The sequence below is a fragment of the Balaenoptera borealis genome (assembly GCF_965194805.1).
Source record: "Balaenoptera borealis genome assembly, chromosome: 11".
In the NCBI taxonomy this organism is placed as follows: domain Eukaryota; kingdom Metazoa; phylum Chordata; class Mammalia; order Artiodactyla; family Balaenopteridae; genus Balaenoptera; species Balaenoptera borealis.
Genome location: NC_138868.1, coordinates 25,743,490 through 25,767,372, shown reverse-complemented (window position 1 = coordinate 25,767,372; position 23,883 = coordinate 25,743,490). Strand labels below are relative to the sequence as shown.

Sequence of the window (23,883 nt, the reverse complement as noted above, 5' to 3'; positions counted from 1 at the left end):
AGGGTGTCATCATGCAGGTAAGCAAAGGGCCAAAGTCACCTAGGCATCCCTACCCCCAACTTCAACCTGAGCAGTTCTGCTTTAATCTGTTTATGTATTCGGGTCATGTCAGAATGGTTTCATGGCTAAAGAAATGTTTGTTTGGAAGCTCATGAACTACTCCAATGCCGTATTTCACAAGGAAAACCAAAAACAGAAAAATGAAATGCAGAGAGACTGAAGGACATGTTCACAGAATGTGAATGGCTGAATCAAGATGAGAGCCTGGGTCTCCTGACTCCTGGTTCACTCAACATTCATTCAACAAATAGTTATATAGCACTACTAGGTGCAAAACACTTTGCTTGGTAAGGTGAGAGAGCCAGGATGAGAAAGATATGCTTACTGAACCCCAAGGAGCTTAGGATCCAGTGGAGTTTAAGATTTTGGTTCCCTGAATACTACCTTAGCACACAGACTGGGTTGGCCAAAAAACATCTTATGGAACATCTTACGGAAAAACCCAAATGAACTTTTTGGCCAACCCAATAGTTTACTGATGCTAAAAAGGAAAACGCAGCATGGTGATGTAGCTTTCCATATTGATTCATCCAGTACCTCTAGATTTGGGCGAATGTTTTTTTCATTCTTGTTCTGGAAAATTACTGTTGCTGATACATTTCTAGGTTGACAGTTATTTTCTTTGAGCACTTTGCATACCATGGTCTTCTGGGTGCTGTTGAAAAGTCATCTGTCAGTCTAAATGTCATCCCTTTACAGGTGATATGCCCTTTTTTCCTCTGGCTGCTTTTAAGACCTTCTCTTTGTCTTTGGTATTCTACCATTTCACTACAGTGTATGTAGGTGTGTATTTTGTTTTATTTATCCTTCTTGTTGTATATTGTACTTCCTAAAATGATTAATTAATTTATTTCTATCAGTTCTGGAAAATTCTTAGTCATTGCTTCTTCAAATATTGTTTCTTCTTTCTCCAACTTTTCTCCTTTGGGACTTTGATTAACTGCATGTTAGACCTTCTTATTCCATCCTCTATATCTTTTACTTCTCTTTTATATTTTCTATCTTTTTTTTATCCATTTAATGAGTTTCTTTTTATTTTTTTTTTGAATTTTTGAATTTTAGTTTATTTTTTTATACAGCAGGTTCTTATTAGTCATTGTGGTACATATATACAATGAAATATTACTCAGCCATAAAAAGGAACGAAATTGGGTCATTTGTTGAGACATATATTTTCTATCTTCTTGTCTCTTTGTGTTTCATCCTTAGTAATCTCAATTCCATTTTCTAGTTTATTATTTCTTTCCATCTATGATAAATCTATTACTTAATTCGCCTATATTGAGTGTTTTATTTCAGTAATTTTTTCACTTCTAAAAGTTGTATTTGTTCTTTTTCAAATCTGCTAGATCATTTCTGATAATGTTTCCGTCTGGTCAGTTATTTTCTTAAAACATTTCTTACCTTGTTACTTTCTGTTTTGTATCTGGAAATTTCAAACTCTAAAGTCCTTTAAGGTCTAAATTTGTTGTTTTTTTCTAACTTTCACTTATGTTTTCTGATATTTGATTATGAGCTCCTTTTTGCTTCATCTCAACCTGTGCCAATCCTGAGAGCCTAGATTAGGAATATCTCTTCCAAAGAGGACTTACAATTGCTTCTGCCTGAGCCTGGGAGCATTACAACCTTCCTCCCTGGGAGGAGCCAATGTTAGCCCCTTCCAGGTTGGCTGTAAGGGTCTCAGTTTCACCTGCCTCACCTTGCCCTATCCCAGGCTTGATCTCTTAATTGATTACCAATATGGCATTTGTTTTCCAGGCAATCCCACCTTTCATATTTGTTTACTACTCATTGTTTCTACCTCTGATTTCAGCTCACAGTTTTTATTTTAGTTTGCTGAGATCTGAGAGGGATGGGGTGGGTAGTGGGTGGAGTCCTTAAGATTTTCCTTACATCCTGCAATTCCTACATGCATTAAAAGCCATGTTTTATCCAGGATCTACTTGTTATTTACTGGGTAGGCCCTTATGAGTAGGTAGTCTGCCATAATGCTGGAGGGAGAAGCTCTCATTTGGTTTGAAGAATCCTGTTTATGGATTCTCTCTGCTGCTACTTTCTGTCTGGATGCCTTCAGGTTTAAAGCCCTATGATCTTGTTCCTCAGGAGATCTGGCAGGCCTAAAGAAAAAAATGAATGAGAAGCACAAGCCAATCTTTGTCTTTGCAGAGAGCATTTCTAGATTTTCTCCTGCTCAAAGAGGCTGTGGCCTGGCTGTCTGGTCCTGTCTCTGACCATTTTCCTTTTCTCCCCTCCTGTGTTGATTAAAGTCTTCACTTTTGTGGCATTTCTGATCCCTTATCTTTGAATAGTGCTTTATAGATTGCAAAGTACTTACACATACACTCTTTTGCCTGATCTTCTTTGCACCCACCCCTCTGAGCAAGGTATCCTTGTCCCCATTTCAGAAGAAGAAGACACTGAGGCCCAGAGAGGTCACCTGACTTGCTTAGGGACATAAAGTCTATTCATCAGCAAATTAGGGCCTCCACCCATCCTTCCTGACTCCAGACCCATTGCTTTCCCCCACTAAACCCACTTTCCATGAGTGAGAAAGTAAACACAATCAATGATTCATTCCTTATCTAGTATTTATTGCTCATCCATGATATAACAGGCACTGTTCCAGGCATGAGGATGCAGCTGAGAACAAATCCCTTGCCCTCATTACAGTCTAGTTTGTGGCAGATAATAAATAAGCAATGATATAACACCAGAGTGACAACTGCTATGCCAAAAAATAAAACAGAATATGGAGACAGAGTAAATGGGGCTCGCAGGGAATATGGGGCTGGATGAAGGAAATGAAGGAAGGAGCCATGGAAAGGGCTGGGAGAGAAGCATCCCAGGGGGAAGGAGCAGCATGTACAAAGCCCGAGGCAGGAAAGAACTTGGCAGATTCTAAGAACAACTGAAGGACTCTGTGACTGCAGTGGCCCAGCCAAGGGGAGAATGGTGGCAGATGAGATAGAAGAGCGGGCCGGGGAACATGTTAAGGGAGATCGAAGGGGAAAGTTTGAGAAAAGAAGGAAAGTCTAACCCTCGGAAGTTTGCTTCCCTTTTAGGTAAGAAAAACCTGTGTGTTGATGGGCACCGGGTTTTAACACATCTCCCTCTATTCGCTCGTCTCTTTCACAGGCCTACAGGTTTTCCCAGCTTCCTGAAATGGTCATGGGCTCTCCCCCTCCACCTGTGCCTCCGCGGACTGGCCCAGTGGCTGTCGCTTCTCTCAGGCGGTAACACATTCCTTTCTTTGCCTTGTTTGGAATATTTGCAGAGGATTTGGTCCTGTGTGCCCCGCCCTGACAGATTTCCTTCCTGCCCTGCCCCATTCAGGGTGCATCACCTGTACAGACAACCATGTGCCTGGGGCACCCCAAGTACCATGAAGGAAGGAAGTGGGGGCCACAGAGGGTTGACCTACTCTCTTACCATTGAAAACCGAAAGTCCTGTAGAACCCACAACTGAAAAAACCCAAGGTCAACTGCCCCATACCTTGACCTTGAGCATCTAAAAATTACTCCAACTTGGACCATCACAACAGCTGCCTCAAGTCTGGGCACCTCCTGCCAGGTGTGTGCACCCAGAAGGCCCTTTGTTATTGAGGGGTGGTGTCCGAGAGGCCGGGGAGCAGCATGTCTAGGCTCCTGCCCTAACTCTTGACTTCCAAGATGGGGAGGATGAAAGCACACGAACTTGGATAGGTCAGCTGTGAAGCATATATTCAGCATTCTCTTTGCTCCGTAATAATATAAAAAACACATGTTTTAAATAAAGATAGACAAGAAACAACAGCCAAGAGCCCTGGGGGAGGTTGGAATAGTCATCATGTCCAAGGCCAGGAGAGACAACCGTGCCCTGGGGCCTGTACGGTCCACTGCCCTGGCCCTCCTACCATAGCTTCCTCCAACATGCTAATCACACACTATTTGTGGGCCACAGGTCTGAACTTTGTCAAAATGGTGAAAAGAAATGAGTTTTCCTCAGAAACGACCTGCCTTCATTTCCAGCAGTTTAGGATGCCGAGCTGTGTGTAGACACCACCCTTTGACGCCAGTCAAGCTCAGGGTGGGATGGGAAGCAGCAGACCAGGGTTCCACCCTAACCTGCCAGTAAGTGCTGTGTAACTCCAGGCACATTGCCTCACCTGTCTGGCTCCTGTTTCCTTATCTGTAAAATGAGGGCAATGACCTAAATGATCTCAAAGGCTCTGGGAGTCCTCAAAGGCGGCCGAGTGTACAGAGCAGAACCCAGGGATTTTCCTAGGATGGTTTTCTAAAGGAGTAGCTAGATGCCTGGAAACAGCTTGTGGGAAGCCAGGGCTGTGGGAGTGAGCAAATGGGGGAAGGAGGGACGGAGAAAGGAAGGGAGACCCTACACTTCTGAGTCCCCAGCAACCCACCCTGATGTGTAGTTTAATCCTCACAGCCTGTGTTTGACCCTCCTTCGGGAACAGTTACTCCTGAGGGTTCTGGATTGGAGGAGCTTTTCAATCAGTCGTTTGACTTATGTTTGCTGAAGGCCAGCACCTATTTCTTATTTCTTCTCTCAACCACCAGTCTCCTCTCATGTCCTTCTGCACCGTCTGCCATCCTTGCCAAATATCAGGAGGTCACTGCCCTCCTTATGAACCCAGAGGGTTAGACCAGGGAAGAACCTTTGAGATGGAGTCATCCTTCCCTTTCATTTTACAGATGAGGAACTGGGGCTCTGAGAGAGGAGGCAGCCAGAACCCAGGCTCCCGATGCGCTCCCTTACCGCGCCTCTATTCTGCTCTTACCGTGACAGCCTGCCTCTGCTTAGAGGGTGGCCCTGTGGGCTGGCAGCCTTTGCCTCCCTCCACTTTAATTTTAGGAGAGCCCGAAGTGCCTCTACCAAAGGGAAGACAGAGACGGCTACAGCACCCTTTATACTAGGGGGAGAGGCCCGTGCCCTCACCCCAGCCCCCCTCTTCTTACATGGCTTTCTGAGCCATAAGTGGAGAGAGGTGTTAAATGCGCCAGATTCTCTGCTTGCCTGTGGAACTTAAAAAAAAAAAAAAAAAAAAAAAGTGTTCTCTCATTCATAATGCCCAGAAAGTACTAGGCTCCTGCTTCCGGGAGCAGCCCGAGCTTCCCAGAGCCTAGGGCTTCTTGCTTCCTGCCAGTAGCAGCAGCGAACGCGGTCCCCGCAGCCCTCCAGGGTCTCGGTCCCGGTATCACCAGGGGGAGCGGCGGCGCACTCCAGACGGAGCCTTCCCATTGGCTGCCGATGATGTCATCACCTGCCAGGTCGACCATCCCCAGCTAAGACCCAGCGCTAATTCTTGGCTCATTGTTATGTGGAAATTAAGTGTTCTACTCCCCAGAGACATGAGAGTCACCCTCAGGGGAGCAATGACCTTGAATATCTAAAAATGACTCCAGCTCGGGCCACCGCGACGGCTGCTCCAGGTCTGGGCGTGTAGGCCCCCTTTGTTATTCGGGGGCAAACCCAGGCCTGAGGACCCCGCCGTCGTGGGGCTTGGAGGCCGAAGCCATCCCCCGGCCGTGATCTGCCCTGGGAGCCCCGCCTCGCCCGGCCGGCTGCGGTCCCGGGAGGCGGCTAAGGCGACCCCTCTCCCCCCTCAGGTCCACCTCGGATGTTGGGAGCAAGACCAGGATGGCCGAGTCCGCGGGGCCTGAGCCCGCCCAGCTGCACGACAGCGCCTCCTTCGCGCAGGTGTCCCGAGGCCCTGTGTCTGTGACGCAGTTGGATCAGTCGGCTTTAAATTACTCAGGTGGGCAAGAGGAGAAAAGCCTGGAAGAAGCCGGCGCTCTGCGCCAGCCCCCGCGCTGTGCACTTTGTCCTCCCCGATCTCCACCTTCTACCCGCCACTGTCAGGAATCAAAGCAACTGTATTTCTGGATCCCCTCTGGACTTCAGTAGCCCTGGCTAGAAGAGCTACTGCTTTTATTTCTTAAAAAGATCTGAAATCTGACAAAATATTAAGATAGGTTATGGTCAGGGTGGATGTTCACATTTTGCCAGACTTAAGGCCCTTTAAAAAATTATTATATATATCTTTAAAGCATTCTAGATACAACTATCCACTCCCAACTCATTCCCCTTCTCCCCAGAGGTAATCACAGTCTTTAAGTCATGGGCTTTCACTACATATGTATATCTATACAATAGTATATATTAATGCTTTGTATATTTTAAATTTACATAAGTGATGTTAAGCTATACCTTTCCTTTTGCACTTTGTTTTCTTGGCTTAACATTGTTTTCAGGAGTTCTCCAGGTTGCTACGCACATATTGATCTAGTTCATTTGTTCACACTGCCATATGGTATTCCATTATGTGATATGCCACCATTTATCCTATCCCCTAGTGAGAGACATATTGGTTGTTTCCAGTTTTTTGCTATTACAAACAATGTCAATGAACATGGAGGTTTGAACATGCCCTAATGGGTTTTTTCATTTATCCAAACCATACCTTTTAGGCTAAAACTGCAGACACCCGGTTGTCAACACTTGCTAAAGCATACTGTGTCCAGAAATGCCACCAGTGAAATCTATTCCTTTTGGTTCCTCTTCTTGGCTCTTGAAAAATACCCATCCTCCTGGGAGGAAAACACCTGGCACCCCAGCAGGTCAGGGGTGTTGGGATGGGGATGGGGGAGTTGGTGAGGGCTCGGCAAGGATTGTTGAGCCATCACTTCTCTAGAAAGCTAGGTCTGAGTCCCAGCAGGTGATACCTCCACTACTGTCTGGGCAGGTGAGCAGGGCTGGGGCTGCAGGTGGAGGTGTGATGCCTTCCCATCAGCCCTTCCCCCAAGGCCAGAGTCCTCCCATTTCCCAGCTTCCCCCAGCTTGTGCATATGTCAGCCCAGTGGGCGAGGTGCCGGTCTAATCTCGCCCGTCCATCTCCTCCATGCCAGGTAATACGGTGCCGGCAGTGTTCGCCATCCCAGCTGCCAACAGACCCGGCTTCACTGGCTACTTCATCCCGACGCCTCCCTCGTCCTACAGGAGCCAGGCCTGGATGTCTTACGCAGGAGAGAATGAGCTCCCAAGCCAGTGGGCTGATTCGGTGAGACCCTCGCTGATTCCCTCACAACTTTACCTGCTTGACACCCTTCAGGGAGAAAAGGGATGTGAGGCTGAGACTGAGTGTTTTGTTATCTCAGGCCCCCTCCCACCAGCCAGGTGGCTAAAATCAGCTATTAGAGGAGACAGTGCGGGGGAGGGGGTGTGATGTCCTTTGACACAGGAGCCTTCAGTCAGATTCCACCTCTTTCCGGAGGGCATCCTTAATCAAATACAGTTTTATAATAACTACCATTTTTTGAGTATTTTCTATGTGCCAGACACTATATTAGATGTTCTATTTATGTTATCTTATTTAATCTTCACAAGACCTATCATGTAGGTATTATTCCCCTGATGTGTCCAGCAGTCAAACCTGCATCTTTCTGGCTCCAAAGCCTTGACTGAATTTGTTCCTTTCAGCTTTAAAATCCTGTGAAAAGTTTAGATGCAATACCAGAAAGTGAAGTATTAGAAACCCAAGACTGAATTACTTTGCATGTAGATCTAAAGCTTTCTGCCTGTCTTCCAGCTGAAGACTGTCTTGTCATGGTCTCCTGGTTTCTTCCTTCATTATACTAGTAGGAGTTTATGGCACAGTGGACCTGGCCCAGCCTGGACCAAAGAGGGGCAGCAACCAGAAGAACATGGACATTCACACCCAAACCTGCCTCTGAGCCACCTGTCAAGCGCTGCCAAGTGAAAAACAAAAACCAAGCAAACAAAAATAGCACAATGGTGGCCTCTAGAATGAGTTGCTCCACTCCCTGTGTGAGATCATCCATCATGGATAAGAAAGGCAGGCTGTTTCCTAGGGCCCCGTGGTGCTGTATGTCATTTTAGGGTTTGGTCTCAGCATTTGAAATACATCCTAGATTTAGGAAACACATTGATGCCTGTGTCATCTTTTCTCTCTGTCCAAACCCCTGGGATCCATACTTTCTACCCCTACAGGTTCAATTCCACCTCAGCGTTGGTGTCTGTTCTTATTGTAGTGATGCCACATTTAAACAAGATCATCAGGGTAAAACTACCCTACGTATATTAAGTTTCCTAATAATCAGAGCTATTCCTTTAATTTCCAAAATATTTAAAAAATATATGCCACCCTGAATTTTTAAATTCTGGAATGAATTACATCCTTCTCCCCTCCTTCTTTAAAAGAAAAACATAATTTAATTTGTCTTTAACAAATGATTCAGCGTCATTATTATGGCTCACTGTACTAAAATGACATTTGTCAGATGGGCTCTGACGGTTTGTAGGATTATTGCCCCTATGTCAGACATCTCTAAACTATTATAATTTTTGGAATTATTATAAGGCTTAGTATGTTTTTTCTTTCTCTGACCTTGCTCCCAGCTCACACCTTGCTGTCAATTTCCCCACTTTCAGATATATACTCACCCTTAAATATGCTTTTCCTAATGCTCTGTTATCTGCAAATGAGGCATGTCTGAGCTCATTAGAGTTGTTTGTAGAGCTGGAGTAAATAGGCTCTGAGAGAGTAACTGGAGGGGTTCCCTACTGTTTAGTCTACAAATCTTAATGCGGGAGTGTATGGCATCTCTTTTGGTTGTTTGTGGGCCTTTTTTGCTTCCTTTGTCATGCCCAGCTCTTCTAAACAGCTGAAATCACTGGGTGTGAGTTGATCAGTTCAGAGGTTATTCATAATTCCACTTGAGGTCTAAACATAATGTGTACTTTTCAGAAAGTAGTTGATACTTGTGCTAATTAGGCAGTAGACCTGCAGCTTTGTCAGCTCACCCCCTGCGTGCAGGGTGCCCTGGGTGCTTTGCAGGGGTCAGCAAAAGTATTTACAAAACCTTGTCCCTTGCCTTCAAGATACTTACAGATAATACTTAGCCAGGCTTATGGTGACATCCAGATACCTTTGGGTTCATGTTGCCTTAAAGATGAAGGAAAAGGAGCCCAGCAAATCAAAACTTAATCTTATGGACATGATGACTTGATCACCATGCCACCCCCCATTGTGAGGGAGTGCTAGTTTCCTATTAGTTGTTTTTAAGAGGAAAGTGATTGCTGCAGCCTAAATGGGTCTTTCCTGGAGCCCCATTACCACCTGCAGTTAAGCAGGGCGGCGTGCCCATGCGTGGAGCACAGCAGCCAGGAACCAAGCTGGGAGGTCAGGTGCTTTACTGCGTTTGAAATTCAGCACAGGAGGCTCAGAGGGACCAGATGTCAGCTTGAGAAAGATACTCCAGTGGGGAAAAGGTTCACCCTCCACATCCATGTGAGAAGAAAAAAGCCCCCACCATCATTTGGATGTCTGACCTTCCAGATCCCAGGTATCCAGATATAAGGAGCTAGCTTGTATAAAATCACCTGGACTTGCCTTGACAAATAGGTTTCATCCTTGGTGCTGGATGGAGAGGGATTGAGAGGGGGTTCCCAGGCTCATCAGGAAAGTGTGCTGTGATCAATAGGTGATGCCTGCCAAAGGCACTGGCTAGGAAAGGAGTGGTGTTTGCCAGCCCTGGGTTTTGGCCCGCAAGGTGTGGTGGCTCCCGCCTGCATCTACTGTAAGGGAGGAAGAGTGCGTCATCTCCTCATCTTCCCTGCTTCTGAGTATTACCCTGAGGCCACTCCAGTGGCGTCAGGTGTCCCTGGCCTGTCCCAGCCACAAGCACCAAGTTGCTTAATGCTGCAGAACTGGGAAGTCTCAAGAGTTGGACACTGACCCTCAGCTCCAGCTGAACTTGAAATGCAGGGAAAGGGGACATGGCAGCTTCCTTCACAAACATATGGCACCGGTTGGTCATCCTTCAGTGATTTTCAAATTGTGCCGCTCAGAACCCCAGGTCTGAGACACTCCCTACTGTGTACCATGCACAGTTCTGGGCACTGGTGCACAGTGGTAAACAGGTGAGACACAGTTCTGCCTTCACAGTCGATGCCTGAGACAGGCGATGGTATTGTGAGTGATGACTGTTATGCTAGACCAAGTGCATGGAAGGACCTTCCAGGGAGCCCTCAGCTACTATAGGACTGGGGAAGGTCTCCCGGAGGGAAGGAAGCTTGAGCTGAGACCTGACAGGCAAGTCCCGTGTCCTGGCCTTGGCTCTCTGTTAGCCCCCAGTCACCTGTGTGTTCCCAGCTGTGTGGCCCAAGGGCTCAGACAGTCCGGCTCGATTTTCCTCTAAGATGCAAGTGAAATATATTTGCTACTTTGTCTTCCTTTACCAGGTCTTGTAGGGAAATTAAAGCCCCAAACTTTAGGACATCCATCCCATCACTTCTTCCCTCACTCGGGTCCTTCCCGACTCTTACCTGGTCCATTGAGGTAGCCTCAGAACTTATCTCCTCTCCACCTCTAGTGGGTCCACCTCCAGAGTGTCCTTCCTAAAATACAGACCTTTCCTCTGCCTGACACCCATTGGTGGCTCCCAGGCCAGGCCTTCTCCGGAGGGGTTGTCAGAGCCTCTGGCAGGGACTGGGAGAGGCCTGCTTTCCTACTACACGTTTGCCCATACAAAATTCTGAATCCTCACCCAACCCCATCCCACTCCATCCTCAACAGCGCCCAAAGAGACATCTCTGTAAAGAATGGAAACACACTCAATTCCTTAGAAGTGTGCCATAGAAAACTTTACTCCGTAGCCTGGCGTTCAGCAGCTTTTTGATCTGGCCCTGACTGCCTGTCTTCCTGAGCTCCCCTCATACCCCACATACTCTCTCTGGTCAGACCAGATCACTGAACCTCCCTGGGTGCACCTTCCTCTGTGTACCTCCAGGCCTCTGCATTGCTTTTCCCTCTGCCTGGAACGCCCCTCCCACCTTGTCTTCTGAAAAACAGCCTCTTCATCTTCCAGACTCGGCTAAGCTGCTTCTCCCAGAAAGCTGCCTGACTCCTCACATGTGCCCCATTCACGGTAGCACCCCATACCTACATCATCCATGGGCATTTATCTTGCAGTGTTGCAGTTAACATTATGGGCTATAAAGGCCTTTTGTGGATTAGCGTGGAACAGCATCCCCTTTTATGGCGCTGTTTCTGCGGGAAAGTTGATCCTGAATTCCAGATCATTGCCCTGTCCTTATTACTATGTGTCCATATATTAAAGCATAGAACTGTGTATCTTCCACTTTTAATGAAAAGAGAAATTTTTTTCAAGAAACCAAGATCATATTCCAGATCCAAGACAGTATAGTGCAGTGACTAACTCCCAGCCTGGAGATGCATCTCTCAGTGGCTTGTTAGCTATGGCACCTTCGATTGTGGCACTGTTTGCTTCAGTTTCCTCTTCTGTAAAATAAGGGTAACAATACCTACCTCCTAGGTTGTTGTTTTGAGAATTAAATGAGACCACGATTGGAAAGCCCTTAGCACAGGGCTCATTCGGTGTTAGCTGTTATCATCAGTGATAAATCCCTGAGTCCTTTTTTCTTTTAAATATATAATTAAAGTCTATTTAATTTTTTTAACATCTTTATTGGAGTATAATTGCTTAACAATGTTGTGTTAGTTTCTGCTGTATAACAAAGTGAATCAGCTATACGGATATATATATATCCCCATATCCCCATATACCCTCCCTATTGCATCTCCCTCCCACCCTCCCTATCTCACCCCTCTAGGTAGTCACAAAGCACTGAGCTGATCTCCCTGTGCTATGCAGCTGCTTCCCGCTAGCTATCTATTTTACATTTGGTAGTGTACATGTGTCAATGCTACACTCTTACTTCGTCCCAGCTTACCCTTCCCCATCCCTGTGTCCTCAAGTCCATTCTCTGTGTCTGCATCTTTATTCCTGCCCTGCCACTAGGTTCATGAGTACTGTTTTTTTTACATTCCATATATATGCGTTAGCATACAGTATTTGTTTTCCTCTTTCTCACTTACTTCACTCTGTATGACAGACTCTAGGTCCATCCACCTCACTACAAATAACTCAATTTCGTTTCTTTTTATGACTGAGTAATATTCCATTGTATATATGTGCCACATCTTCTTTATCCATTCATCTGTCGATGGACACTTAGGTTGCTTCCATGTCCTGGCTATTGTAAAGAGTGCTTCAGTGAACATTGTGGTACCATGTCTCTTTTTGAATTATGGTTTTCTCAGGGTATATACCCAGTAGTGGGATTGCTGGGTCATATGGCAGTTCTATTTTTAGTTTTTTAAGGAACCTCCATACTGTTCTCCGTAGTGGCTGTATCAATTTACATTCCCACCAACAGTTCAAGAGGGTTCTCTTTTCTCCACACCCTCTCCAGCATTTATTGTTTGTAGATTTTTTGATGATGCAGTCTGACCGTTGTGAGGTGATACCTCATTGTGGTTTTGATTTGCATTTCTCTAATAATTAATGATGTTGAGCATCCTTTCATGTGTTTGTTGGCAATCTGTATGTCTTCTTTGGAAAAATGTCTATTTAGGTCTTCTACCCATTTTTGGATTGGGTTGTTTGTTTTTTTGATATTGAGCTGCATGAGCTGCTTGTATATTTTGGAGATTAATCCTTTGTCAGTTGCTTCGTTTGCAAATATTTTCTCCCATTCTGAAGGTTGTCTTTTCGTCTTGTTTATGGTTTCCTTTGCTGTGCAAAAACTTTTAAGTTTTATTACGTCCCATTTGTTTATTTTTGTTTTTATTCGCATTTCTCTAGGAGGTGAGTCAAAAAGGATCTTGCTGTGATTTATGTCACGGAGTGTTCTGCCTATGTTTTCCCGCTGAGAGTTTTATAGTGTCTGGCCTTACATTTAGGTCTTTAATCCATTTTGAGTTTATTTTTGTGTATGGTGTTAAAGAGTGTTCTAATTTCATTCTTTTACATCTAGCTGTCCAGTTTTCCCAGCACCACTTACTGAAGAGGCTGTCTTTTCTCCATTGTATATTCTTGACTCCTTTATCAAAAATAAGGTGACCATAGGTGCGTGGGTTTATCTCTGGGCTTTCTATCCTGTTCCATTGATCTATATTTCTGTTTTTGTGCCAGTACCATACTGTCTTGATTACTGTAGCTTTGTAGTATAGTCTGAAGTCAGGGAGCCTGATTCCTCCAGCTCCGATTTTCTTTCTCAAGATTGCTTTGGCTATTCGGGGTCTTTTGTGTATCCATACAAATTGTAAAGTTTTTTATTCTAGTTCTGTGAAAAATGCCCTTGGTGGTTTGATGGGGATTGCACTGAATCTGTAGATTGCTTTGGGTAGTATAGTCATTTTCACAATGTTGATTCTTCCAATCCAAGAACATGGTATATCTCTCCATCTGTTTGTATCATCTCCATCTGTTTGTATCATCTTTAATTTCTTTCATCAGTGTCTTATAATATTCTGCATACAGGTCTTTTGTCTCCTTAGGTAGGTTTATTCCTAGGTATTTTATTCTTTTTGTTGCAGTGGTAAATGGGAGTGTTTCCTTAATTTCTCTTTCAGATTTTTCATCATTAGTGTATAGGAATGCAAGAGATTTCTGTGCATTAGTTTCGTATCCTGCAACTTTACCAAATTCATTGATTAGCTCTAGTAGTTTTCTGGTAGTGTCTTTAGGATTCTCTATGTATAGTATCGTGTCATCTGCAAACAGTGATAGTTTTACTTCTTCTTTTCTGATTTGGATTCCTTTTATTTCTTTTGCTTCTCTGATTGCTGTGGCTAAAACTTCCAAAACTATGTTGAATAATAGTGGTGAGAGTGGGCAACCTTGTCTTGTTCCTGATCTTAGTGGAAATGGTTTCAGTTTTTCACCATTGAGAATGATGTTGGCTGTGGGTTTGTCATATATAGCCTTTATTATGTTGAGGTAAGTTCCTTCTATGCCTACTTTCTGGAGGGTTTTTATCATATATGGGTGTTGAATTTTGTTGAAAGCTTTTTCTTTGATGATCATATGGTTTTTCTCCTTCAATTTGTTAATATGGTGTATCACATTGATTGATTTGCATATATTGAAGAATCCTTGCATTCCTGGGATAAACCTTGATCATGGTTTATGTCCTTTTAATGTGCTGTTGGATTCTGTTTGCTAGTATTTTGTTTAGGAGTTTTTGCATCTATGTTCATCAGTGATATTGGCCCGAAGTTTTCTTTTTTATGACATCTTCATCTGGTTTTGGTATCAGGGTGATGGTGGCCTCGTAGAATGAGTTTGGGAGTGTTCCTCCTTCTGCTATATTTTGGAAGAGTTTGAGAAGGATAGGTGTTAGCTCTTCTCTAAATGTTTGATAGAATTCATCTATGAAGCCATCTGGTTCTGGGCTTTTGTTTGTTAGAAGATTTTTAATCACACTTTCAATTTCATTGCTTGTGATTGGTCTGTTCATATTTTCTGTTTCTTCCTGGTTCATTCTCAGAAGGTTGTACTTTTCTAAGAATTTGTCCATTTCTTCCAGGTTGTCCATTATATTGGCATAGAGTTGCTTGTAGTTATCTCTCATGGTCCTTTGTATTTCTGCAGTGTCAGTTGTTACTTCTCTTTTTTCATTTGTAATACTGTTTAGCCTTCTCCCTTTTTTTCTTGATGAGTCTGGCTAATGGTTTATCAATTTTGTTTATCTTCTCAAAGAACCAGCTTTTAATTTTATTGATCTTTGCTATCGTTTCCTTTATTTCTTTTTCATTTATTTCTGATCTGATCTTTATGACTTCTTTCCTTCTGCTAACTTTGGGGTTTTTTTGTTCTTCTTTCTCTAATTGCTTTAGGTGTAAGGTTAGGTTGTTTATTTGAGATTTTTCTTGCTTCTTGAGGTAGGATTGTATTCCTATAAATTTCACTCTCCGAACTGCTTTTGCTGCATCCCATAGGTTTTGGGTCATCGTGTTTTCATTGTCATTTGTTTCTAGGTAGTTTTTGATTTCTTCAGTGATCTCTTGGTTATTTAGTAGCATATTGTTTAGCCTCCATGTGTTTGTATTTTTTACAGTTTTTTTCCTGTAATTGATATCTAGTCTCATAATGTTGTGGTTGGAAAAGATACTTGATACAATTTCAATTTACTTAAATTTACCAAAGCTTGATTTGTGACCCAAGATATGATCTGTCCTGGAGAATGTTCCATGAGCACTTGAGAATAAAGTGTATTCTGTTGTTTTTGAATGGAATGTCCTATAAATATCAATTAAGTCCACCCTGTTTAATGTGTCATTTAAAGCTTGTGTTTCCTTATTTACTTTTTGGATGATCTGTCCATTGGTGAAAGTGGTGTGTTAAAGTCCCCTTCTATTATTGTGTTACTGTCAGTTTCCCCTTTTATGGCTGTTAGCATTTGCCTTATGTATTGAGGTGCTCCTATGTTGGGTGCATAAATATTTACAATTGTTATATCTTCTTCTTGGATTGATCCCTTGACCATTATGTAGTGTCCTTCTTTGTCTCTTGTAATATTCTTTATTTTAAAGTCTATTTTGTCTGATATGAGAATTGCTACTCCAGCTTTCTTTTGATTTCCATTCGCATGGAATATCTTTTTCCATCCCCTCACTTTCAGTCTGTTTGTGTCCCTAGGTCTGAAGTGGGTCTCTTGTAGACAGCATATATACGGGTCTTATTTTTGTATCCATTCAGCCAGTCTGTGTCTTTTGGTTGGAACATTTAATCCATTTACATTTAAGGTAGTTATCGATATGTATGTTCCTATTACCATTTTCTGAATTAATTTGGGTTTGTTATTGTAGGTCTTTTCCTTCTCTTGTGTTTCCTGCCTAGAAAAATTCCTTTAGCATCTGTTGTAAAGCTGTTTTGGTGGTGCTGAATTCTGTTAGCTTTTGCTTGTCTGTAAAACTTGTAATTTCTCCGTCGAATCTGAATGAGATCCTTGCTGGGTAGACTAATCTTGGTTGTACGTTTTTCCCTTTCATCACTTTAAATATGTCCTGCCACCACTCCCTTCTGGCTTGCAGAGTTTCTGCTGAAAGATCAGCTGTTAACCTTATGGGGATTCCCTTGTATGTTATTTGTTGTTTTTCCCTTGCTGCTTTTTTTTTTAAAATAAATTTATTTATTTATTTATTTTTAGCTGTGTTGAGTCTTTGTTTCTGTGTGAGGGCTTTCTCTAGTTGCGGCGAGCGGGGGCCACTCTTCATTGCGGTGTGCGGGCCTCTCACTATCGCGGCCTCTCTTGTGGGGAACACAGGCTCCAGATGTGCAGGCTCAGTAGTTGTGGCTCACGGGCCCAGTTGCTCCGCGGCATGTGGGATCTTCCCAGACCAGGGCTCGAACCCGTGTCCCCTGCATTGGCAGGCAGATTCTCAACCACTGCTCCACCAGGGAAGCCCCCTTGCTGCTTTTAATATTTTTTCTTTGTATTTAATTTTTGATAGTTTGATTAATATGTGTCTTGGCATGTTTCTCCTTGGATTTATCCTGTATGGGACTCTCTGTGTTTCCTGGACTTGATTGACTATTTCCTTTTTCATATTAGGGAAGTTTTCAACTATACTCTCTTCAAATATTTTCTCAGTCCCTTTCTTTTTCTCTTCTTCTTCTGGGACCCCTATAATTCGAATGTTGGTGAGTTTAATGTTGTCCCAGAGGTCTCTGAGACTGTCCTCAATTCTTGTCATTCTTTTTTCTTTATTCTTCTCTGTGGTAGTTATTTCCACTATTTTATCTTCCAGGTCACTTGTCTGTTCTTCTGCCTCAGTTATTCTGCTATTGATTCCTTCTAGAGAGTTTTTAATTTCATTTATTGTGTTGTTCATCATTGTTTGTTTGCTCTTTAGTTCTTCTAGGTCCTTGTTAAACGTTTCTTGTATTTTCTCCATTCTATTTCCAAGATTTTGGATCATCTTTACTATTATTACTCCGAATTCTTTTTCAGGTAGACTGCCTATTTCTTCTTCATTTGTTTGGTCTGGTGGGTTTTTACCTTGTTCCTTCATCCACTACATATTTCTCTGTCTTCTCATTTTGTTTAACTTACTGTGTTTGGGGTCTCCTTTTCGCAGACTGCAGGTTCTTACTTCCCATTGTTTTTGGTGTCAGTCCCCAGTGGGTGAGGTTGGTTCAGTGGCTTGTGTAGGCTTCCTGGTGGAGGGACTGGTGCCAGTGTTCTGGTGGGTGGGGCTGTATCTTGTCCCTTTCGTGGGCATGGCCATGTCCGGTGGTGTTTTTTGGTGTGTCTGTGAACTTAGTATGACTTTAGCCAGCCTCTCTGTTAATGGGTGTGGTTGTGTTCCTGTCTTGCTAGTTGTTTGGCATCAGGTGTCCAGCACTGGAGCTTGCTGGCCGTTGGGTGGAGCTGGGTCTTAGTGTTGAGATGGAGATCTCTAGGAGAGCTCTCGCCAATTGATAATATGTGGGGCTGGGAGGTCTCTGGTGGTCCAATGTCTTCGACTCGACTCTCCCACCTCAGAGGCTCAGGCCTAACACCCGGCCAGAGCACCAAGACCCTGCCAGCCTCACGGCTCAGAAGAAAAGGAAGAAAAAAACAGGAAAAAAAACCCAAACAAACAACAGATAGAACCCCAAACCAAATGGTAAAAGCAAAACTAAACAGACAAAATCACACAAAGAAACATGAAAAGAAAACAAACAACAACAACAAAATAGAAACAGTCAGAACCCTAGGACAAATGGTAAAAGCAAACCTAAAGAGACAAAATCACACAAAGAAACATACATACACACACTCAAAAAAAGAGAAAAAAAGGAAAAAAAATTTTTTTAATTTAAAAAGTAATAAAACTTTAAAAAAGAGAGCAACCAAACCAATAAAAAAATCCACCAGTGATAACAAGCACTAAAAACTAAACTAAGATAAACATAAAAATCAGAAACAAGTCAGATGCAGAAAGCAAACCCCAAGTCTACAGTTGCTCCCAAAGTCCACTGCCTCAATTTGGGGAACATTCGTTGTCTATTCAGGTATTCCACAGATACAGGGTTCATCAAGTTGATTGTGGGGATTTAATCCGCTGCTCCTGAGGCTGCACGGAGAACTTTCCCTTTCTCTTCTTTGTTCGCACAGCTCCCAGGGTTCAGCTTTTGTTTTGGCCCCACCCCTGAATGTAGGCCACCCTCAGGCGTCTGTTCCTGCCCAGACAGGAGCGGTTAAAGCAGTGGCTGATTAGAGCTCTCTTGCTCACTCAGGCTGGGGAGAGGAAGGGGTACAGTAGTCATAATTGTAATTCGGGGTGAGCCTGCAGTGGCAGAGGCCAACATGACTTTGCAACAGCCTGAGGCGTGCCATGTGTTCTCCTGGGGAAGTTGTCCCTGGATCTCAGGACCCTGGCAGTGGTGGGCTGCACAGGCTCCTGGGGGGTGGGGGTGGGTAGTGACCTGTGCTTGCACACAGGATTCTTAGTGGCAGCGGTGGCAGTGTTAGAATTTCATGCCTGTCTCTGGGGTCTAAGCTGATAGCCACGGCTCGCACCTGTCTCTGGAGCTTGCTTAGGTGGTTCTCTGAATCCCCTCTCCTCGCGCACCCCGAAACAATGGTCTTTTGCCTTTTTGGCAGGTCCAGACTTTTTCCCTAACTCCCTCCCGGCTATCTGTGGCGCACTAGCCCCCTTCAGGCTGTGTTCACACAGCCAACCCCAGTCCTTTCTCTGGGGTCTGACCTCTGAAGCCCAAGCCTCAGCTCCCAGCCCCTGCCCACCCTGGCAGGTGAGCCGACAAGCCTCTCAGGCTGGTGAGTGCTGGTCAGCACCGATCCTCTATGCGGGAATCTCTCCACTTTGCCCTCTGCACCCCTGTTGCTGCGCTCTCTTCTGTGGCTCCAAACTTTCCCTCCCGCCCACCCCCCATCTCCACCAGTGAAGAGGCTTCCTAGTGTGTGGAAACTTCCTCTTTCACAGCTCCCTCCCAGAGGTGCAGGTCCCATCCCTATTCTTTTGTCTCTGTTTTTCCTTTTTTCTTTTGCCCTACCCAAGTACGTGGGGAGTTTCTTGCCTTTTGGGAAGTCTGAGGTCTTCTGCCAGCGTTCAGTAGGTGTTCTGTAGGAGTTGTTCCACATGTAGATGTATTTTTGATGTACTTGTGGGGAGGAAGGTGATCTCCACGTCTTTCGGCTCCTCCATCTTGAAGGTCTCTCCCACGAGTCCTTTGACATCCATAAAGAACAACACTTCTTTTGGCTAGATGGTGCTGATATCAAAAAGGTAGCCAGGTAGATTCAGATGTAGATTCAGGTATGTGCCCACTGTTTACATACTGTTTAAAACACGTATTTAATTCATCCAACCAGCAGATCCTGTGAGTCCAAATCACCTATTTTCCAAACAGACTCCAGATTTTGTATCTGCACAGTGGTGCATTGCCTTCATTTTCTTCTAAATCTCTTTCCTTGTCCTCAGTCCCCACCCGCTTTGGCTTCGAGTGTGTCCTATGACTTGAGCCGCTTCCTGACCCCAGGTCCTTGTCTTCTCTCCCAACATGCTTTGCAGGTCCCTCTCCCGGGGTACATCGAGGCTTACCCCCGGTCCCGGTATCAGCAGAACTCGCCCTCCAGGCTCCCTCGCCAGTACAGCCAGCCAGCTGGGCTGCACCCCAGCTTGGAGCAGGCCCCGGTGCCCTCCACAGCAGCCTCACAGCAGAGCCTGGCGGAGAACGACCCGTCCGACACGCCCCTGACCAACATCTCCACAGCGGCCCTGGTGAAGGCCATCCGGGAAGAGGTGGCCAAACTGGCCAAGAAGCAGACGGACATGTTTGAGTTCCAGGTCTAATGCCTTTGCCCACTTCCAGACTCTGAGGAAACAGTCTTTGGGTTTCTCCAGCCTGGCTTGATGGGTCTGGAGGCACAGAAAATGTGGGAGTCTTTCTCACCCTCAGTTTCTAAAAAAGGTGAACAGTGGGGCTTCTGGGGAACAGGAAACTCTTGAACAACTGGATGCTTGGCTTATTCAACTGATTGTATGTCAACAAGTCCCCATGTGGGACCATATGTTTGATACTCTGTTACATTAACTGTTTGAACTGCGGGTGTATTTCCCTATGGAGCCTTAGTCACGAGAGATGCTCGCTAATCTGCAAATTCCTGTCCAATGCCATATTTTAATAAATCACCAGAATGGGGAGAGCATAGCTCTATCTTCGGTGACCTCTGCATGTTAACTCTATTTCTGTGTTAAAGGCAATGCAGGCGTGCGATGAAGTCCCAGACTGTACTCTCTCTCATTCAACCATGACTGTAATCGTTGCAATCACCTCCCGTCTCCAAGGGAGACACTGACTCCAGCCAAGAAAGCTGAGTCCTTTCCTTTTAAAGGTTCATATTCAAAGTCAAATAAATTGGATGAAAATCAGTACTGTCAATGACTGCACCTATGAATAGTCCTGACTCTTTTCCCTCTGCAATTAATTCAACCAAGGCCAAGAAAGAGAGAAGATGAGAGGGAATGGTGGATTTGTGTTGACAGGTTTTTGAAAAGGTGTTGTCATTTTGGAAATAGAGTATTCTGCAAGTTGGGCTCTGGCTGGAAGAGAATCGGTGCTAAGAGCTTTTAAGGTCCTACAAAAGAAAAACAGGTTTTCTTTGCCCTGCAATGAAGGTGGCCTGAGAACAAAGCTTCTCTCTTTTGGGGGACGATAGACACATCGACTTTTACAAGGAAACCTCTGTCTCTTCAGCAATGATGTCCAGCATGTGCTGCCCAGTGATACAAAAGGAAATAGTCATTGATGCCTGTTAGAAGCAGGAACAGTGGACCCAGTCTCCCCAGGCTGCAGCCTCTGTTTATAGAAGCTTCTGAATGCAGAAAATCTGTTGATTTACATTTAAATGTAAATAACCTTTTTAAAGGTGTATGGAGTTAGCCAGTCCCCTCCCGCACTCCTTCCCATAGTTAGTTAATAGACATAGGAGGACATTTGCCAAAATGGCAGGCTTCTGACCTCATGACCATGATGTTGCAAATCAGCCTCCCTGGCATGGCAGGTGAGCCTCCAGAGCTCTGGGTGGACAATGCTTCACAGCCCTAAGGCACCAGCTGCTGACTGTCAGTGCAAGAGCAAAACAGCTACTGACTTCAGGTAGCCCAGGGGAGGGGACACCCTGGTCCCCTCACCAACTTTGGGAGCTATGCTCAATGCCGGGGGCTTACTCGGTGTCTGTTGGAGAGTGAGGTCCTGTCCTGCCTTCTCACCCATGATCCATCTAGCTTCAGCTTGTATCCATCCCCTCTGAGTCCATCTTTCCATTCTCTTCATGAGTTTCTTTGGTCTTTATTGAGAGAAAAAGGTGGAAATTTTAAAATTGAGAGAAGAGTAGGAGTGGAATTGATTAGAGTGGGAGAGTCAAACTGTCAAAGCACAGACTTTTCAAAGAAGCTGTTTTTATTTCCCAATGGCAAATTGCCCTTTCTGGAATGTGCTGGAGATGATGTATCATGGAATCCCCAAACGAGTCTCTTGTTCTGATGCTATTAGGTAGTGTCCTTTTGGTATGCTGGTTGATCTTTCATAGTGTTAGTTTTTTGTTACTTAAAAAAAATCAGCTATAAATAAAATGTATTTTTGTAATTTCCATGTGTATATATGGTATATTTCTACCAATGGCCGCTTGTTGTAGTCCAAAACCTAAATCAGTTTGCAAAACACTGTGGACAGTGCAAGATTTTACTGACAGATTAACACAATGCCTAAGTCTATCCAAATAGGTATTCTGTGCACTTGAATGAACAAAGAGCCAAAGAAACTCAGCCTTTTCATGCAAATGGTATGAGTCTGATAAAGTCAGCTACATTGTCCCGCCTTATCAATGATATGAATATTTCATCAGTGCAATGATATCAACCCGGTACTTTGTCTACTTGGTAAATGCCTGGAAATACTGTATGTGAAAATGAAGTTCCAACACCTTAGTGTAATTTAAGTATAGGCACGTGCTTTCAAGACAGTGTCTGTGTTTTGGATGTACCAGTGACTCGCAGAAGAGGAGCCCACAGTGTGCGGTGGTCTGGCTCCAGCTGGCTAAAAGGATGCAGAAAAATCATGGTGAGCTGTGTAGAACCCCGTGAAATACTGAGTCAGTCAATGGAGATGGCTAAAAATACAGCATGCTAAATCAGACACTCTTTTAAACGAGATACCGCAGGTTTAAGAGCAGTATATGGGAGGAAAACCTTAAGTTGAGAAGAAATCAAATCTGTTTGTGTTGTCCCACCAATGCGAGATGGCCGCCATTGTTTGATATTCTGTGACTAAGATGTGGTCCCTTTTCTGAAGAGTCTCCTGACCTCATGGAGGTTATGGATACCTGGACAGCTGACTCTGAGAAAAGGCAGGTGGTCAAAAGTGCCCTGTGGAAGTCAACACAGAGTTCCACGCAAACCCAGAGGCTCTGTGTTCCTCATGACCCTCCAGACAGTTGAAGAAGCCACAGAAGACATTGGTGACCTCAGAGAAGGAAGCTAAAGTCCGAAGAAGTGGAGTGACCTGCCCGAGGCCTCCAGCCCAAGCCCACTGACTCATGATCGGGCTTGCTTTCCATTTCACCATGCTGCCTGCACGCTTGCCTGCGACACGTTTCTTGAACTGTGCTAGGAAGTTCAAAAAGTAGACAAGGGTCATATGAGGGACTATCTACATTCTTGTGAAGAAAAAAGATAATTGAATATGTAAAGAACTTCAGATAAAGTGTATGAGGACAATGCATTTGTGGCATAATAAACTTTTTTTGGAACTAGTTTCAACGTGAGTTTTCTGCATTCATGAAAAGAAGGCATTTTGGCTTTTTCCAGAGAGCACCATCAAGGAAATGGTGTTCTCTACTGCTGTTCAAGACTTCAGGGGTGTGTTCTTCTCTCAGCGCCATGGGTCCAAACAGGCAGGTGGGGAGGCCACAGCAGCTTGTCACTGAGAGGTAGCCGATTCTGCACTTTGCACTAGGGGAGGCTATCCCATGGTACAGGAACGTAAAAGTCTATTGCGTGCCCTGGTACCTACCATCCGAGATGCATTGGTACCTGCGGAATAGGAACTTGCCTCTTTCAGGGTGTGCTATGGACTGAATGTGTCCTCCGCAATTTCTATGCTGAAATCCTAACCCCCAATGTGATGGTATTAGGAGGTGGGGCCTTGGGAGGTGCTTAGCTAGTGAGGGGAGCCCTCGTGAATGGGATTAATGCCCTTATAAAAGGGACCCCAGAAAGCTCTCTTGCCCTCTTTTCTGCCACATGAGGATAAAATAAGGAGTCGATAGTCTGCAACCCAGAAGAGGGTTCTCACCAGGACCTGACCATGCTGGCACCCTGATCTCGGACTTCCATCCTCCAGAACTGTGAGAAATAAATGTCTGTTGTTTGTAAGCCACCCAGGCTATGGTTCTCTGTTATGGCAGCCTGAGCTGATGAATGACTAAGGGTGGATCATGTAGGAATCAGTTCTCTGGTACCAGAAGAAGTTATATTGTGCATGTGCTAATTTAAGAATTCAGCAGAAGGGCATGTAATTTCTGAGCATTCTTGATGGAAGAATGGGTAGGATATTGTTAGATTTGTGATATAAAAAAAGAAAAGACTTCTGAGAGTACGGATGGAGGAGGAGAAAGATTTAAATACCTGACTAAAATAAGTGCTTCTCTAACAGGCAGAAATTAACAAAATAGATCAAAAGATTTAAATACCGATTACCAAAAAATAAGCTTCTTTTTTCTACGTAACACACAGGAACTCATTGTTTAATGAAAAAAAATAACATATTATTTTAAAGTTTGAGAACAGAATTTAAATGTAATCCACTCCTATTACACATCAGAAAGTAGTTTGGACTTTTCTAACAACATACAGCCAAATACGCTTAGGGAAAGATAGTAATTTAGCAGTGACTGACTTGGGTCCAAGTATTAGAAATTAAATGTGG

The 23,883-nt window shown here is 44.3% G+C and overlaps 1 protein-coding gene across 8 annotated transcripts in view; it reads left to right on the top strand.

Moving 5' to 3' along the window:
* The window catches only part of KIAA1549L (KIAA1549 like), a 291,549-nt gene that overhangs the window by 265,776 nt on the left and 1,890 nt on the right, over nt 1-23,883 (top strand). For 5 of the 8 annotated variants that reach the window (XM_082343655.1, XM_082343656.1, XM_082343652.1 and 2 more), the window contains 4 exons: nt 3,196-3,293; nt 5,668-5,816; nt 6,967-7,118; nt 19,467-23,302. In XM_082343655.1, the coding sequence (XP_082199781.1) occupies nt 3,196-3,293; nt 5,668-5,816; nt 6,967-7,118; nt 19,467-19,748 (681 nt within the window). In that variant the 3' untranslated portion in view covers nt 19,749-23,302. The other 3 variants (XM_082343658.1, XM_082343657.1, XM_082343660.1) reach the window with 3 other exon arrangements.